Genomic DNA, 17,522 nt, shown 5'->3' on the forward strand with positions numbered 1-17,522 from the left:
AACCTGATTTGCTTGTAATAATAATAATAATAATAATGGCATTTATTAAGTGCTTACTATGTGCAAAGCACTGTTCTAAGTGCTGCGAAGGTTACAAGGTGATCAGGTCGTCCCACATGGGGCTCACAGTCTTAATCCCTATTTTACAGATGAGGTAAGTGAGGCCCAGAGAAGTTAAGTGACTTGCCCAAAGTCACACAGCTGACAATTGGCAGAGCTGGGATTCGAATCCATGACCTCTGACTCCAAAGCCCAGGCTCTTTCCACTGAGCTACGCTGCTTCTCTCACCCCAGTGTGTAATACAGTGCCTGGCACATAGTAAGCGCTTAAATACCATTATTGTTATTATTATTATTACAACCAAATCAAGTTGGACACAGTTCATGTCCTACTTGGGGCTCAGTCTCAAAGGTCAGGATTTTTCCCTTTATTATGGTATTTGTTAAGCGCTTACTGTGTGCCAAGCACTGTTCTAAGCACTGGGGTAGATACAAGGTAGTCGGGTTGCCCACGTGAGACTCCTTCTTAATCCCTATTTTACAGATGAGGCAACTAAGGCCCAGAGAAGTTAAATGACTTGCCTAAGGTCACACAGCAGATAAGTGGCGGAGCCAGGATTAGAACCCATGACCTTCTGACTTCCGGGCCTGTGCTGTATCCACTGGGCCATGCAGCTTCCCTTTCCCACCTAACTTTCCTAACTCCAGAATTCCGAGGGAAAGGCCATTTTCCCAGTTAGAGTCACTCCAGGTCCACTGAGGTGACCTCTTGGTGCAGGGGGATCAGGTGAAGGAGGAAGTGGTAATTTCAGCCTCTTTTCTTTTGTCTGTCCACGGGAATGATAATTCACAAAACAAGATTCCACAGTCATACCCATTGTGATTAGCAGGGTGGAGAAACCAGTTGCATAGCCTGTCTTTGAAGGTGGTATCTAGGATAATTGTCATATCCTCTTCTGACCCTGCACAAATATATTAGATTGCTAAATCCGGTGTCAATACGCCCTTCTGATGAAATTAGGCCTGTGATGCTCTATAAAGTTAAAGTCAGATACTAATACAGGAGCACAGTAAATTTTGAGGTCTCCGTTGACAAAGTGAAGCAGGGAACTGAGGCCATTATCTGGATAATTAATTCAGGTACATCATTTTTGCCTGATTTGGAAAATGGCCTCGATTTTCCATTTTGCCAAGCCACTGAAAATCGGAAGGTAGTTATATATCTTGCTGTATAGATGAAAGTTCTCTCCTCCAACAGCATCCTTCTCAATTTTATTTTTTCTCCTCCATTCTCCTCCCCCACAACTTAAAAAAGTTCACCAATTTAAGCACCACTCTGCAGTTGTAAATTCCTAATCTGGGGGATGAAAAGTTGAAAACAAACCGGTTACTTTATTAATCCATGCCAGACATACATTGTGTTCACACAAATATATTTATTTAGTGCTGGATACATGTCATAAAGGAAAATATTTGGATTTGTTTCCTGCTCCAAGGGGTGGAATTTTTCCAATTATAGCATTCCACCTGTAAATAGGAAGACAACAGTGATTGAGACAAAGAGACAGCAGTATCAAAAATTGCACCTTCAGCCCCAGGCAGGGAAAATCCCTACAATGTATTTCTATCCCCTGTATACATAAAACTTAAAACCACCACCATAGTTCAAAGAAATAATCGTTTAAACGGCAAAACCGTGTTAAATACGAGCATGGAATAATCATCCCTTACACTAACAGATACCTACATTTAATGCATGTATGCCGGATATAGATACATTCAAAGCTCCAAGAGGAATAAAAGTTTTAGTGCTCAAAAACTAAAAGCTAAGGCACTTAAGGTACAGAATATGAAAAGACCAAAAATACAGTGCCATTGAGTAGTCGGCATAAGCCGTCAAGGAAGGAAGCTCACTTTGCGAGCCGAATTGTTGGGAGAGGGGGGCCCATACACACAAACACACACACCAGCCAGTGGTAACAGTCATCAGTATGAAGGATAAAGTGCAGCGTCTCGAATAGCTAATGAATTGTTGCCAGTGGAATTAAGGGGTGTTCTCGTGTAACTTCTGGGTTTACATCCCAGGTAATGTTCGGCCAAGAACGTTCTCCTGGAGAGAATGGCCAGCGTGTGGTTGAGCCGGAACCGGATGGCGGCAAAGTGAAATTGCCTCTCTTTATTCAAGTTTCTAACGGAGTCTCTTAAGTACAGTTCGAAGTGGTTGTTGCCAAGGTACTTTGGATAGCCGGGGTTGAGGAACTCGGTGTTCCTAATGGAAGACAGAGAGCTGGTAGAACTGGCCAGAGAATCCTGGGAGGACAAAGAAGAACAAGTAGACTTCAGGCTAGAAGAGGTGGACCGGGACATTTTGGACGCCGGTGACCCGTCCTTAGACCCGGTCCCCTGAGACGAGGGCAGGTCCCCGTTGTCGTCCCCCTCGGTCTGCGTCGCGGCGGACCCGGTCTCGACTATCGCTTGGGAGCCAACCCCCCTGGTGACAATCAAGGTCTGGGTTCCAACAGGAGCTGTGGCCACATCGGTTTGCGTGCCCGCGTCACACCAGCTCGTCTCAGCCGTCTTTCTCCAGGGCTCCGTCTGGGTGGAGGCGTCATTTTCCTCTCTCAGATTCAATTCAGCCTGACAGCTGCTTTGGAAGTCCTCCTCACTGACGGTGGAAGACTCTGAATCGTGGCGTTTCACCTCCTCCTTGTTCTCCGAAACCAGCTTCGATTCCGGGTCGGCTTTGTGAGTCGTGCCGGCGCGTTTGGCTAGATGCATTCTCAGGAGATTTCCCACCGCGAGTTCCTTGGTTGGAAGCATTTTGTTCACCAGATGATCGAACTTGCCACTGATCCTATAGCTGGACAGAAGCTTGGAGCTAATCGGCTTTGACTGAGCGTAAAGGATGCGGAATTCCAAGTCGAACTGTTCGGCCACTTGGCCTGACAGAATCACCAAGTTGCTGCTGTTTAATTTGCCATCGGTCCAGGTAAAGCTTACATAAGGAAAGCAGACACAACAAAATTAGGTTAAACTTGAAGGAAGTTATCAAGAAATCCAACCATTTCCATGCACCTACTCAAATGAAGATTCAAATTTCTCAAATGGTGTCACGCCAACAGGATTGAGATTGCTATGCAAGGTTCACAATGTTGACAGAGTCATTAATGTTCGATAAAAATCTGAATTTTTATCAAATTCCATTGGCTCTGTCACAGGAATACAGTAGTGCAGTCTAGTCGCTGGGGGCAGGGGGTAGTTTAATGGTATTTGTTAAATGCTTTCTACATGTCAAGCACCGTTCCAAGCGTTGGGGTAGATATGGTATTTGTTAAACGCTTTCTATGCATCAAGCACCGTCCTAAGTGGTGGAGTAGATATAAGTTAATCAGATCAGATACAGTCCCTGCCCACATGGGACTCAGGAGAGAGGGAGAACAGGTATTGGATCTCCATTGAACAGTCAAGGAAACTGAGGCACAGAAAAGGGAAGTCACCAGCTCAAGGTAAGATGGCAGGCAGGTGGCAGAGCTAGGATTTGGGCCAGTGTGGTCTAGTGGAAAGAACATGATGGGCCTAGGAGTCGGAGGACCTGGATTCTAATCTCAATTCTGCCAATTGCTTGCTGTGTGACCTTGGGCAAGCCATTTAACTTCTCTGTGCCTCAGTTACCTCATCTGTAAAACGGAGATTCAACACTCCTCCTTCCAATTTAGTCTGTAAGCCCCATGTGGGACAGAGACTATGTCCAACCTGATAAACTTCTATCTACCCCAGTGCTTAGTCTAGTGCTTGACACTTAAATACCATTAAAAAAATCCAAAAACCACACAAAAAATAGGTCCCCTAACTCCCAGGCCCCCATGTTCTTTCCACTAGCCCACACTGCCTTCCCAGTAAAAGAATACTGGCTTGGAGTGAGGGAAGAAAATAAAGAAGGTTTGAAACTTACCTGTAAGAACCAGTTACCACTCTGATCCCATCAATTAACATAAACTTTTCATGGACTTTCCCAACGATTTTTGTCCCAGACCTTGTATAGTAGGTGCTTCCAGTAATAGTGCGGACTGCCATAAGCTGTTTGAAAAGGAAAACAAAAGCTGTCAAAACTAGAGAAACATCTTGAGTGGGCAAATGTGACAAGACAAGAGAAAAAGAAGCTTCAAGACAGCTGCCTATCAAATGTACTCTTTTAGGTTTATGAATTACATGTCACTCTGCCTAATTTTACAGCACATCTACTGATTTAGGCTGTGGGACTACAACAAATTTCTTTGGGGCTTGAAAAATTTGATCTGATTTTTTAAAAAAAGACGTGAGGATCGTCCAAGCCATCCTATTCTCAGGCGACTGAATATATTCAAGTAAAAAAAAAATCCATCATCCTCAAAATTCATAACTATGGTGTCCAGTAATGGAGGTAGAAATTTCTTGACCTGTACAGCCAAAATTCTTTCCAGGGTACATCTCGAGAATGGAGAAGGAGTTAATAAAAGAAGTCGGAAACCATCGTTCATTTTCTGGGAAGGAAAACTTACTCCCCCGCACCCTAAACCCTGCAGCACAAACCTTCTCCTGTTCGGGATAAACTCTCAGATTCATACACATATCGAGGAAATGGCAGAGTAGAGAATGGTCCAGGAGAATGTACACTGCAACCCCCTGCTTCCTGCAGGCTTCTTGCAGGTCTCTGAAGAGATCTATGTCAGTGAAAGAATCCATAACCAAAGCAATAACCTACAGAAAGGGACAGAAAGAGAAAAGGACAAAAACGATTACCGTGTAAGAAATTACATTCACTTCCATCAGCATCGTCCCAGGGCCTTCCAACACCCCCGGGGGGGCAGGTTTCCATTTTTCTTCATTTTTTTAGGTTGCCTTCTGCCATTCATTCATTCAATCGTATTTATTGAGCACTTACTGTGTGCAGAGCACTGTACTAAGCGCTTGGAAAATACAATACAGCAATAGAGACAATCCCTGCCCACTTTGGGCTTACATTCAACAAAACAAGTAAACAGGCATCAATATAAAGAATTATAGATATATACATATATACATAAGTGCTGCATGGTGGGGTTCCCCTCTCTCTCCCTGACCCCCATCACCCTGGTTCCAGGGCATTTGCAGAAACCCCCACTTTTGCAGCATTTTGGCAATCACTTTAGTCGAGAGGCCTGTTTGGTAAGGTCGCTTTATAGCAGATGTATCTCCGCATTCTAGTTAAAATGTTGCTCTGTTTTAGCCCTGAGGCTCTTAATCACATCCTTGCAGAGCTCAGAAAACGCCCCCCACACGCACACTATTTCTACTCTCAGAAGTGTGGGTATTTACGTGCCTGGAACACTTTGCAAGCCCATGCAAATCTAGACTTTGCCTAGCATTAGCTGTAACCCGCATCAGTAGATAATAATGATCAGAGCCAGTGGGAGAGGCAGACCAAGAAGGCTGCTGCCTGGGGCTGGGAATTTTTAGGGTCACCACACATCCCGGTCCCTCTTTCTCCCTGCTTCCAGCCTCTCTTCTCCCCAAACCCCTGGGAAATCCAGTATTTAACGGGCCCAGTCCAAAGCGAGTCAGAAGCAAAGTGAAATGACAGGATCCACCTTCTGCCTTTTATTCCTTGAACCATTCCATGCCTCCCTGGATCGAGCTGGAGAGGAGATCAGTTGGAATCAGCGTCCTCCCAGGTATGATCCTGAGAGAGTGGCCATTTCACAGACCCGAGTCAGTCTGTCACCGGTATTTATTGAGTGCTTACTGTGTGCAGAGCACTGTATTAAGTGCTTGGAGAGTAAAATACAACCATAAACAGACACATTCCCTGCCCACAAGGAGTTTACAGCCTAGATAGGGAGGCAGACAGTAACATAAATAAATAAATTACAGATATGTACATAAGAGGAGTGGCAGGTTCTGTTCTTTTAATTCCACCCCCAAAGCAGGCACACAATATTGTTTATGCTGCCCTGGGCTACAAACTTTTCTCACCTGCTCTGTTTGTGAGAGAATCCCTTCAAGATCAAGAAGATCCGCAGAGATTTAACAGCCCAGCCTTACCACAGCAGGAAATGATGTACATATTGTCGCTCCTTCTAGACTGTAAGCTCATTATAGACGTGGAACACGTCTGCTAATTTTGTTATATTGTACTCTCCCGAGCGCTTAGTACAGTATTCTGCACAGAGTAAGCACTCAGTAAATACCTCTGATTGATTGAGGGTTAATTTTTATATATGGTATTTAAGCACGTACTATGTCCCAGGCACTGTTCTGATCGCCGGGGTAGATACAAGCTAATCAGGTTGGACACTGTCCCTGTCCCACCGTCTTAATTCCCATTTTACAGATGAGGTATCTGAGGCACAGAGAAGTAAAGTGACTTGCCCAAGGTCACAGCAGAAAAGTGGTGGAGCCGGGATCAGAGCCCAGGTCTGGGATCTGGGTGCCAGCTCACGTTCTCGTGGAATTTTAGAGGGCGGGAAGAGGAATGGGGAGCCGTGTCGTGACAGAGTACCTCTACTTGGAAAGAACACAGGGCAGCGTCAGAGAAATTGGATCTACACGGGCGTGGCGCCGGGAAAGACATGTTAAAATGAGAGTTTTCCTTAGTCTTCACCCAGGACTCTTCAGAGACACAATCCCTGATAGAGGAAAACAAGCTGTACAGACACTAGGCTCAAAATTCAGTCACTGGCTTATAGAGGATAACCAAGTTTTCCCTCAGTGGTACTTGTTAAGTGCTTACAATGTGTCAAGCACATAGTAGATACAGTATAATCAGATCAGACACAGTCCCTGTCCTACACAGGGCTCAAAGTCTAAGAGGGAGAACAGGCTTTAAATCTCTATTTCACACTTCATCATCAATCGTATTTCACTTCTCTGTGCATTAGTTCTCTCATTTGTAAAATGGGGATCGAGACTATGAGCCCCATGTGGGACAGGAACTGTGTCCAACACAATTTGTTTGTACCCACCCCAGCATCTAGTACAGTGCCTGGAACATAGTAAGCACTTAAATAGCACAATTAATATTTTTAGTATTAGTTGAGGACAATGAGGCACGGGGAAGTTAAGTGACTTTCCAAGATCACACCGCAGATGCGTGGAAGAGCCGGGATTAAATCCCAGGTCCTCTGACTCCCAGGCATGTGCGACTTCCACTGAGCCACTATGCCTCCCCCCGCTACTTCCATGTTTAATTATCTATTTATTTATTTATCTATCTATTTATTTATTTATTTATTTGTGCATATCTATTCTATTTATTTTATTTTGTTAGTATGTTTGGTTTTGTTCTCTGTTTCCCCCTTTTAGACTGTGAGCCCACTGTTGGGTAGGGACTGTCTCTATATGTTGCCAATTTGTACTTCCCAAGCGCTTAGTACAGTGCTCTGCACATAGTGAGCGCTCAATAAATACGATTGATGATAATGATGATGGTGTTGATTGCCAAGCTGGTGGCTGGGATCAGAGAAGACTCTGACTAGAGCCAGGCTGTGAGAGGCTGTTTTCTTGTTCTTAAATTGATGATGATTTCTATGGCATTTCTTAAGTGCTTACTATATGCCTAGCACTGTATTATACAGTGGTGTAGATAGAGAATAATTATGTCAGACACTGTCCCTATCCCACAGGGAGCTTAAAAAGAACTTTGACAAGCCTGGTCCCAGAGGCTTCTTTCGATACCAAGCCACCCATGGTAAAGTTCATCACAATGATGAGAGAAAGGTAGAAGAGTTAGTGCACTGCTACAATATACACAAGCTTTTCTTATTACCTATAAACTTAAGCCTGGAAGTTTTATTCCAAAGAGCCTACGCTCTAGATAGTAAATTCCTTGTGGTCTGGGATCATGTCTACCAATTCTGTTGTCTTGTACTCTGCCAAACGCTTAGTACAGTCCTCTGCACACAGTAAGTGCTCAAATACCACTGATTGACCCTGGAATTACTATAGGAAGGAGGGTTTTCTTGTATGCCTGTAAGCTTGGTAGTATCTGCTTCATTAGTTGTCTTGGAAATGTTATCAAAATATTTTTCAAAAGAACTTCTTTCAATTTTGCTTAATGCCACACCACTCTCCAGACTTTGAAGAAATCGGAACAAAGTCCAGGGGCCAAAAGTTCAGATTTCTCTAACTTTGAGCTTAAATTCCCACTTCAACTAGTTGAAAATCCTCTAGAAATCCCTTCTAGTTGCTAGTTCCTTACCACTACTTTGGGCCCTCGTGAATGTGTTGTGTACCAGAAGTACAGGGAGGCTATAACAAATGTAGTGAGTGTCTCTTTTGCCCTCTGTCCCCAAATAAGCACAACACAAACTTCATCCAATTAGAATTACAAGTGACATTATTCATAATTTACATCTCCCCCCAGTTTCCATTCCTTCTCCCCACTTTGTACTCATCTCTGAAGTCAGTCTCTCTTTTTTCAAGATACTTTCCAATAACCTTTGTTCTCAGAAAAGCAGCAGCATTGCCAAGTGGACAGAGCGTGGGTCTGGGCATCAGAAGGATCTGAGTTCTAATCCCAGTTCCAACATATTTCTGCTGTGTGACAGGGAATGTGACCAACTGTATCTACCCCAGTGCTTAGTACAGTGCCTGGAACACAGTAAGTGCTTAAATACTATAAACAAGGAAATGTGAATTGTATGTTGCTTGTTGTTTTTCTAAAATACTGAAAGAAACAACAAAACCCAGGTCCCAAACCTTTTCAATCAGTCTTATTATTGAGTGCTTAGTGTGTGCAGAACACTGTACTATACACTTGGGAAAGTACAATACAACAGAGTTGGTAGACACATTCCCTGCTCACAATGAATTTACAGCCTAGATGGGGAGACAGACATTAAATTACAGATATATATATCTGTACAGAATTACAGAATATATATATATATATATTCTGTGGAGCTGAGCGTGGGGTGAATTAAGGGCACAAATCCAAGTGCGCAGAAGGGAGAGGGAATGGGGAAAATGAAGGTTTATTTGGGAAAGGTCTCTTGAAGGAGATGTGATTTTAATAAGGCTTTGAAGCTGGGGAGAGTGATGTTTTGTTGGATATGAAAGAGGAGGGAGTTTCAAGCCAGAGGGAGGATGTGGGCATAGGGTCAGCAGTGAGACAGATGAGTTTGAGGTACAGTGAGTAGGTTGTCATTGGAGGAGTCAGAGGATGTGGGTTCTAATCCCGGCTCTGCCACGTCAGCTGTGTGACTTTGGGCAAGTCACTGTGACTCAGTTACCTCATCTGCAAAATGGGAATTAAGACTGTGTGCCTTATGTGGGACAGGGACTGTGTCCAACCTGAATACCTTGTATCTTACCCGGGTGCTTGGAACAGTGCTTGGTACCCAGTAAGCGCTTAACAAAAACCACAGTTATTGTTATTATTATCATCAATAGAGATGTGGGGGGGGGGGGGGGAGTTGATTGAGTGCTTTAAAGCCTATGATAAAAAAAAAGATATTACTTGTTAAACACTTATGTGCCAATCACTGTTCTAAGTGCTGGTGTTTGGATGCAGTCCCTGTCCTACATTGGGCTCACACTCTTCATCTCCATTTTTTACAGTTGAGGTAGCAGACACAGAGAAGTTAAGTGATTTGCCCAAGGTCACACATCAGATATGTGGTGGAACCAGGATTAGAACCCAAGACCTTCTGACTCCCAAGCCCATGCTCCATCCACTAAGCCACTCTGCTTCTATGAGAAGGAGTTTCTGTTTGATGCGGTGGTGGATGGGTAACCACTGGGGAAAAGTGGACTGAATTTTTTTTTAGAAAAATGATCTGAGCAGCAGAGAGAACTGTGGACTTGAGCGGGAAGAGATAGAAAGTAGGGAAGACAGCAAGAAGACTGATGCAGTGGTCACGGAAAGCTAGGATCCGTGCTTGGATCCGTGTGGCAGCAGTTTGGATGGAGAGGAACGGGTGGATTTTAGCAGTGTTGTGAAGGTAGAACTGACAGGATTTGGTGACACTGAATATGTGGGTTGAATGAAGGAGACGAGTAGAGGACAGTGCCACAGTTCCAGGCTTGTAAACAGGGAGGATGGTGGTACTGTCTACAGTGATGGGAAAATCATAAGGAGGACAGGATTTGGGTGGGAAGATGAGGAGTTCTGTTTTGGACATGTTATAAGTTTGAGGTGATGGCAGGACATCCAAGCAGGGACTGGAAAGAAGGATGAAGATCAGGACTGGAGCTGAAGATTTGGGAATCACCTGCATATAAAGGGTTGTTGAAGCCACGGGAGTGAACAGGTTCTCCAAGGGAGAGGGCTGTGGAGAACAGAAGGGGACCCAGAATTGAGCTTTGAGGGATTCCTGCAATTAGTGAGGTGGGAGGCAGAGGAGGAGCCTGGCAAAAGAGACAGGAGGACTATCAATCGTATTTATTGAGCGCTTACTGTGTGCAGAGCACTGTACTAAGCGCTTGGGAAGTACAAGTTGGCAATATATAGAGACAGTCCCTACCTAACAGTGGGCTCACAGCCTAAAAGAGTGAGCTCACAGTCTAAAAGGACTAGAGAGATAGGAGGAGAAAGTGTGGGTAGACAACTCACTTAAGGAATCTGGAGAAGAATGGTAGGATGGAGATGGGACGATAAATCGAGGGAGCAGTGGGGTCAAAGGAAGGTTTTTTTAGGATAGGAGATACATGTTTAAAAGAGAGCCCATTGTGGGCAGGGACTGTCTCTCTATTTGCTGCATTGTACTTTCTAAGCCCTTCGTACAGTGCTCTGCACACAGTAAGCGCTCAATAAATACAAATGAATGAATGAAAAGTAGTGGAAGAAGCCACTGAAGAGTGAACAGTTGAAGATGGCAGTCAGGGAGGGGAGAAGGGAGGGGGCAAGTGTCCCTAAGGTAGAACAACCACCCCTGGTGCTGCAAATCTTTTTGGGTAGAGAAAAGAAAAAGATATTTAGACAAAATTACATTTGGATTTTTACTGATTGTGTTTTTGAATCTCTGAGAGATTCTGCCTCCCCTCCTCATCGCAACAGTTGCATAACTACCACTTATCACCACCCTTGCACTTGTCATCTGAAAAATGCAAGGAAGGTTTTGAAGTCCTTGTCCCAGTTCCAAATGCTCAAAAGACAAGAGGAGGAAGAGCCTACTGATTCTAATTGGCAGAAAATTAGTGACAATTCCCTAAGCCCAACCACCGGGAAAGCAGGGCTATTGAGGGGTGAACTTTTCAAAAGTCATTTCAATACCAAAGACTGATTCACCACTTAGCAAGCAATACCATTATGCTACTAACCAAATAGTCTCCTTGCTCACTTCATTATTAAAAATTGCTCCCACCCTTTTTTTGTGGGCAATGAATGATCTGGATTTCCAATCAATTCACACTTCAGAGGGATTCAGATTGGGAATGTACTGAAAACTGTGTCTCGTTCTGACTCACTTATTTGCAGTTTTCTTCAGAAACCCATTTTGGGGTTTGTATGTTTTGTTCCTAGAAATTTAACCCCGGAGAGCACTTCAAATCTTAAAAATAATGATCAAAGACGCTGCCACTCAGATTCACTAGTGCCCAGTTCTCATTCATGGGGGCTCCAGGGCCAGGCCCATGCATCAAAAGACTGAGGTGTCAGTCAATCGTATTTATTGAGCACTTACTAAGCACTGTACAAAGTGCTTGGGAGAGTGCAATACAACAATAAACAGGACATTCCCTGCCCACGATGAGCTAACAGTCTAGAGGACACAGACATTAATATAAATACATAAATTACGGATATGTACGTAAGTGCTTTGGGGCTGTGGAGGGGGCGGATGAATGAAGGGAGCAAGGCAGGGCAACGCAGAAGGAAGTGGGAGAAGGGGAAAGAAGGGGCTTAGTCTGGGATGGCCTTTTGGAGGAGATGTGTCTTCAAAAAGGCTTGGAAAAGGGGGAGGGAGTCTTTCCAGGCCTCCAGGGTTGGGACTGGCACAGACCCGCTAGAATGGGATCTCAATAGAGAAATCCCAACTCAGCAGCTGGGTTGCACTATGCAACCTAAAAGTTTCTCACATGGTCACCGTCATCTAAACTACTGGGAGTACATTTCCCAAAAGTAGCATGGCCGAGTGGATAGAGAAAAGGCCATGAAATCAGAAGGATCTGGGTTCTAATCCCAGCTCCACCATTTATCTGCTGTATGACCTTCGGAAAGTCACTTCACCATGCCTCGGTAATTTCATCTATAAAATGGGGATTAAGAATGTGAGCCCCATGTGGGGCACGGTCTGCTTCCAAAGGGATTAGCTTGTATCTCTTGTATCAGCCCCAGAGCTTAGTACAGTGTCTGGCACATAGTAAGCACCTAATGACCTAAAGGAAAAAAAGCAGCAGCAGCTTTCAGGACACCCACATATGCTTGGTGACAACAGTCTTGAAAGTGAGCCCAGATCAATTTCAGAATTAGCCTGGGCTTAATTTCAGCTCTTGCCTGCTCTGTAGTAAACCAGAAATCATCATCATCATCATCAATCGTATTTACTGAGCGCTTACTATGTGCAGAGCGCTGTACTAAGCGCTTGGGAAGTACAAATTGGCAACATATAGAGACAGTCCCGGTTTCCAGCTTCTGCAGTTCTGTAGCCCATGGGAGCCCAGTTAGACACTGGCCCCTTGGCAGAAAAACTAGCTAAAAATTGCTCACTTGCCACCAGGGCATCAAGATTTATCCATAATCGATTGCCAGTCATGTACTAAACGCTGGGGTAGAGACAAGATAATCGGGTTGGACACAGCCCCTGACCCACCCCACGTAAGACTCACAGCCATTTTACAGATGAGGTAACCGAGGTACAGAGAATTAAAGTGATTTGTCCAAGGTCACACAGCAGACAAGTGTCCTTAATATTGAACATCTGCGTCCAGAGAATGTACCCTAACTGCTTGGGAGAGTGCAGTAGAAGTAACAGATCTGATTCCTGCCCTCAAAAAGCTTACATCTAGTGGGCGAGACAGACACAAAGTTGCACCTACCTGGGCTCCCTAGGACTCCAGGAGAAGGGAAGAACCACGTCCTGTTTTTTCGTGTTTTTTTTATGGTATTTGTTAAGTGTTTACTATGTGCCAGGCACTGTACTAAGCTCTGGGGTAGATACAAGCTAACAGGTTGGACACAGTCCCTGTCCCACACAGAGCTCACAGTCTTAATCCCCATTTTACAGATGAGGTAACTGAGGTCCTGAGAAGTGAAGTGACTTACCCTGTTTGACAAAAGAGTTACCTGCTTGCCATTCATGGTTTTGCGGTTTGGAGCGATCTGCAGGAAGTTAATACGGTTTGACCGTGCTGTTCGTGTGGTTTGAGTTTTTGCAAAGTCCCTCTGTCCCTAGGGCTCAATCCTCCACCGTAAGGGTTGAGGAATACATTTCTCGGAAGGGAAAAATCACATTTGCCACAAAATAAGTCTCTTCACTTCTCTGTGCCTCAGTTCCCTCATCTGTAAATTGGGGATGGAGACTGTGAGTCCCACATGGGACGGGGACTGTGTCCAACCCGATTTGCTTGTATCCACCCCAGTGCTTAGAACAAGTATCTGGCACATAGAAAGTGCTTAACATATGCTATAATTATTATTATCATCATTATTAGTGGTAGTAGTAGTATCTTTTCGGCTCTTTGAGCAGTGCTCTCTTCTCGGAATGGGAATCACTGCAGTAGAAACGCCACTGTTGGGAGCCTAAAAGCTTGAATTAAAAGAACAACAGAAATGGAATACAAAAGACATGCACAAAGAGAAGATCTGGGGTAATTTGAATACCTGGGAGGATCAGGATGAAGGACAGGAGAGTTAAATCAGGAAGGTTCCAGGCAGGAAGTGGGATTTTCCAGGGCTTCACCAAACCACTTCCTCCCCTACTTCAACGCCAAGTAGGAAGAGGCATTCCAGGAAGTGGGGTGGGGGGATGAGATGCTTGATGGCTTAGAGGTAACAGGGCTGAGTGCCAGGGTAAAGGCAGGTTTGCTTGGGCAGGAGAGGTGAGCTGGGTCTAGGGGGAGAAGAAGGTAAGCAGTGATGAGGGGCCCAGCCAACAGAAAGCATCAAAGCTGGAAGTTGTGATCAGTGGCAATGTCATGGTGGGATAGCTGCCCTGATCAAAGTCCAGGGTGACCCCTCCTTTGTCTACTCCTGACCCTTCTGGCTCTGCCCCTCACTTCCCGGAGTGAGGAAGTGAGCATCCATCAATCAATCGCATTTATTAAGTGCCTAAGGTATGCAGAGCACTGCCATAATGAGAAGCAGCAAGGCCTGGTGGAAAGAGCACAGGCCTCTGTGTCAGAGGACCTGGGTTCTAATCCCGGCTCCGCCACTTGTCTGCTGTGTGACCTTGGGCAAGTCACTTCACTGTACCTGTTAGCTCATCTGTGAAATGGCTGGGAGTCTTACATGGGGTGGGTCAGAGCAGTTTCCAACCTGATTATCTTGCATCTACCCCAACGCTTAGTACAGTGCCTGGCACACAGTAAGCACTTACTACATGTCAAACATTGTACTAAGTGTTGGGGTAGATACAAGGTAATCGGGTCCCACATAGGACTCCTACTTTGACTGTGAGCCCCACGTGGGACAGGGACTGTGTCCAACCTAATTAACTTGTGGTCACCCCAGCACTTAGAACAGTGTTTGACCCATAGTAAGAGCTCAACATACCATTAAAAAAAAAAAAAAAGGCTCACACCTGCTGGAAATTCCCATTCACTTAAAGTCCACCAAACCAGGTCTCTCTTGACCTTGAAAGCGCTCCAAAAATCACCTCTAAGAGGCACTTCTTGACTAAGAAGAGGTGCAGTTTAGTGGATAGAGTACAGGCCTGGGAGACAGAAGGACCTGGGTTCTAATCCTGGTTCTGCCACCTGCTTGCTCTGTTACCTTAGGCACTTTACTGTGCCTCAGTTACCTCATGTGTAAAATGGGGCTAAAGAATGTGAGCTCCACATGGGACAGGGACTGTGTCCAACCTGACTAGCTTGTATCTACCCCAAAGCTTAGTACAGTGCCTTGCACATAGTAAGCGCTCAACAAGCATCACAATTGTTATTATTAATTATTATTAATCCCGCCCACCCCACCTTCCTGGTCACTCCATCCCATCAGCAAACTTCACACTCATGTGGATCTGTTTATTTGTTAATTATCTAATTACTTGTGGTTTTAAAGTCATCGGCATTAATGCTCTTACTCTTTTACGTGCTATGTATTTGGCAATTTGTGTCCACTTGTCTCCTTCATTAGAGTGTAAGTTTAAGGACAAGTGACCTCACCTTTATACTAAGTTCCCAAACACTTAGTATGTCACAAATTGAGCATTCGATAAATCTGCTGATGATAATGAAAGGCTAGAGGTAATCAATCAGCAATTCTTCCCGAGGGTAAGCTAAGTGCAGCACTGTTCTATGACCTTCAATAAAGGAACAGCAGAAAGGAACAAGAGCATAAGATTAATAAGAACTACCATCCCTAAAAACGGCAGTGGCGCTTGGGAGAGTACAATACAGTTGGTAGACATATTCCCTGTCCACAGCAAGTTTACGGTCTAGAAGGGGAGACAGATCAAGTGGGAATTGGTCTAGATCAAGCTCCGTGATGCATGAGGAAAGGGCATCTACCCAACTACAGAGGAACTTGTCACTGCAGTCAGAGCCATGGATAAAGAGAAGCAGTGTAGCCTAGAGGACAGAGCACAGGACTGGGAGTTAGAAGGACCTGGGTTCTAATCTCATCTCCGCCACCTGTCTGCTGTGTGACCTCGGGCAAGTCATTTAACGCCTCTGTGCCTCAGTCCCCCACCATTTGCAAACTGGGAATTAAGACGGTGAGCTCGTTGTGGACAGGAATATGTCTGTTGTTGTATTGCACTCTCCCAAGCACTTAATACAGTGCTTTGCATACAGTAAGTGCTCAATAAATACAACAGAATGAAAGACTGTGAGTCCAATGTGGGACAGGGACTGTGTCCAACCTGATTATCTTGCATCTACCCCAGTGCTTAGAACTCTGCCACTTCCCCTATTTGTAATTTATCTTCAGGTCTGTTTCCTGCGCTAATCTGTAAACTCTTTGAGAGCAGGGATCATGCCTACCAACTCTACTGAAATGAACTCTCGCAAGCGCTTAGTACAGTGGTTTGCACACAGAAGCAGCGTGGCTCAATGGAAAGAGCACGGGCTTTGGAGTCCGAGGTCACGGGTTCAAATCCCAGCTCCTCCAATTGTCAGCTGTGTGACTTTGGGCAAGTCACTTAACTCCTCTGGGCCTCAGTTACCTCATCTGTAAAATGGGGATTAAGACTGTGATCCCCCGGGGGACAACCTGATCACCTTGTAACTCCCCAGCGCTTACAACAGTGCTTTGCACATAGGAAGCGCTCAATAAATGCTCCTGACATTGCTTGGTCACAGGAACAACCCCATCACAGGGCACAATTTAACTATCAAATCAATCGACGTACTTATTGAACACTTACTGTGTGCAGAACACTGTACCAAGCGCTTGGGAGAGTATGGTATGAACTGTTACATATTCAGTATACTCAGTGGTCAGGGTCATTCTAGGTCACGCACAGCAAGTGCTATCGCAAACCAGGGACAAACAATCCTAGCGCTTTATGCATCAGCATGATCCAGGAAGTCTTTGACAAGCATTCCACTCTTCAGTGCCTCAGTTTCCTACCCCCACCTTCTGTAGCTGGAAAGCACAGATGTTTGTGACGTGCTTGGAATTTTGCCAGTCAATGGTGTATACGCAAAGATGTAATAGCAATAATAATAGAACAGCTGTCTGTACAGACCCCGACAACATCCTGTGGCACTGAATTCCATCGGCTGACTAAGCACTGCACCAAGTTTTAATTTTCTTAAACTCTGCCAGGTTTTTCTAGGTGAACCTCATTCGAAGGATAATCAGAAATGGGAGGTTTTTTTTTTCTTTTACTACTTTTTGGTGGAACTGAAACACCCAATTTTATTAATATTTCCACTTTAAACAATGTGACTACTGTGTATTTTAAATCTATACCTGCCAAACGATTTCAGCTGCTCTTACAGCTGGGCGACAGGGGTGGGAGAACCAGACATCACCTTCAAGGGGAAAAACACTGTGACCTTAATCACATTATTTTTCTCACATTTTATCTGCTGCTTCTTTCATAACGTTTCCCTAATTCGTCTTACACTAATTACAATTTAGTCGCCTTGCTGAAATGTTGATTGAGCGTTTGGACAGGATGTTACAACCTCTGCAGGAAGGGTGCAGGATTCTGGGTGGAGGATTAGTGAACTAGTTAGTCCTTGACCCAAAAGAAAGAAATTGTCAACCCACATCCAATTTTCTCCTCTAATTGTTCTGGCATAATTTTCAGGGTGACTGGATATTAAATTGAGGATTAAGAAGTGTTTTTTTTTCTTTCTTTTCTTTTCAATGGTATTTGTTAAATGCTTACTATATGCCAGGTGCTGTACTGAGCGCAAGGGCAGATACAAAACAATCGGATTGGACATAATGTGCC

General features: G+C 44.6%; 1 protein-coding gene across 1 annotated transcript in view; it reads right to left on the bottom strand.

The window, feature by feature from the left end:
• Positions 1 to 1,434: 1,434 nt before the first annotated feature.
• The window catches only part of FAM83D (family with sequence similarity 83 member D), a 35,595-nt gene continuing 19,507 nt past the window's right edge, over positions 1,435 to 17,522 (bottom strand). Inside the window, exons 2-4 of the mRNA XM_038750040.1 lie at positions 4,570 to 4,737; positions 3,953 to 4,077; positions 1,435 to 2,995 (exon numbers count right to left, since the gene is read on the bottom strand). Of these exons, the coding sequence (XP_038605968.1) occupies positions 1,987 to 2,995; positions 3,953 to 4,077; positions 4,570 to 4,737 (1,302 nt within the window). The 3' untranslated portion in view covers positions 1,435 to 1,986. The remainder of the gene's footprint in view (positions 2,996 to 3,952; positions 4,078 to 4,569; positions 4,738 to 17,522) is intronic.

Source organism: Tachyglossus aculeatus, chromosome 8, assembly GCF_015852505.1.
Source record: "Tachyglossus aculeatus isolate mTacAcu1 chromosome 8, mTacAcu1.pri, whole genome shotgun sequence".
Classification (NCBI taxonomy): domain Eukaryota; kingdom Metazoa; phylum Chordata; class Mammalia; order Monotremata; family Tachyglossidae; genus Tachyglossus; species Tachyglossus aculeatus.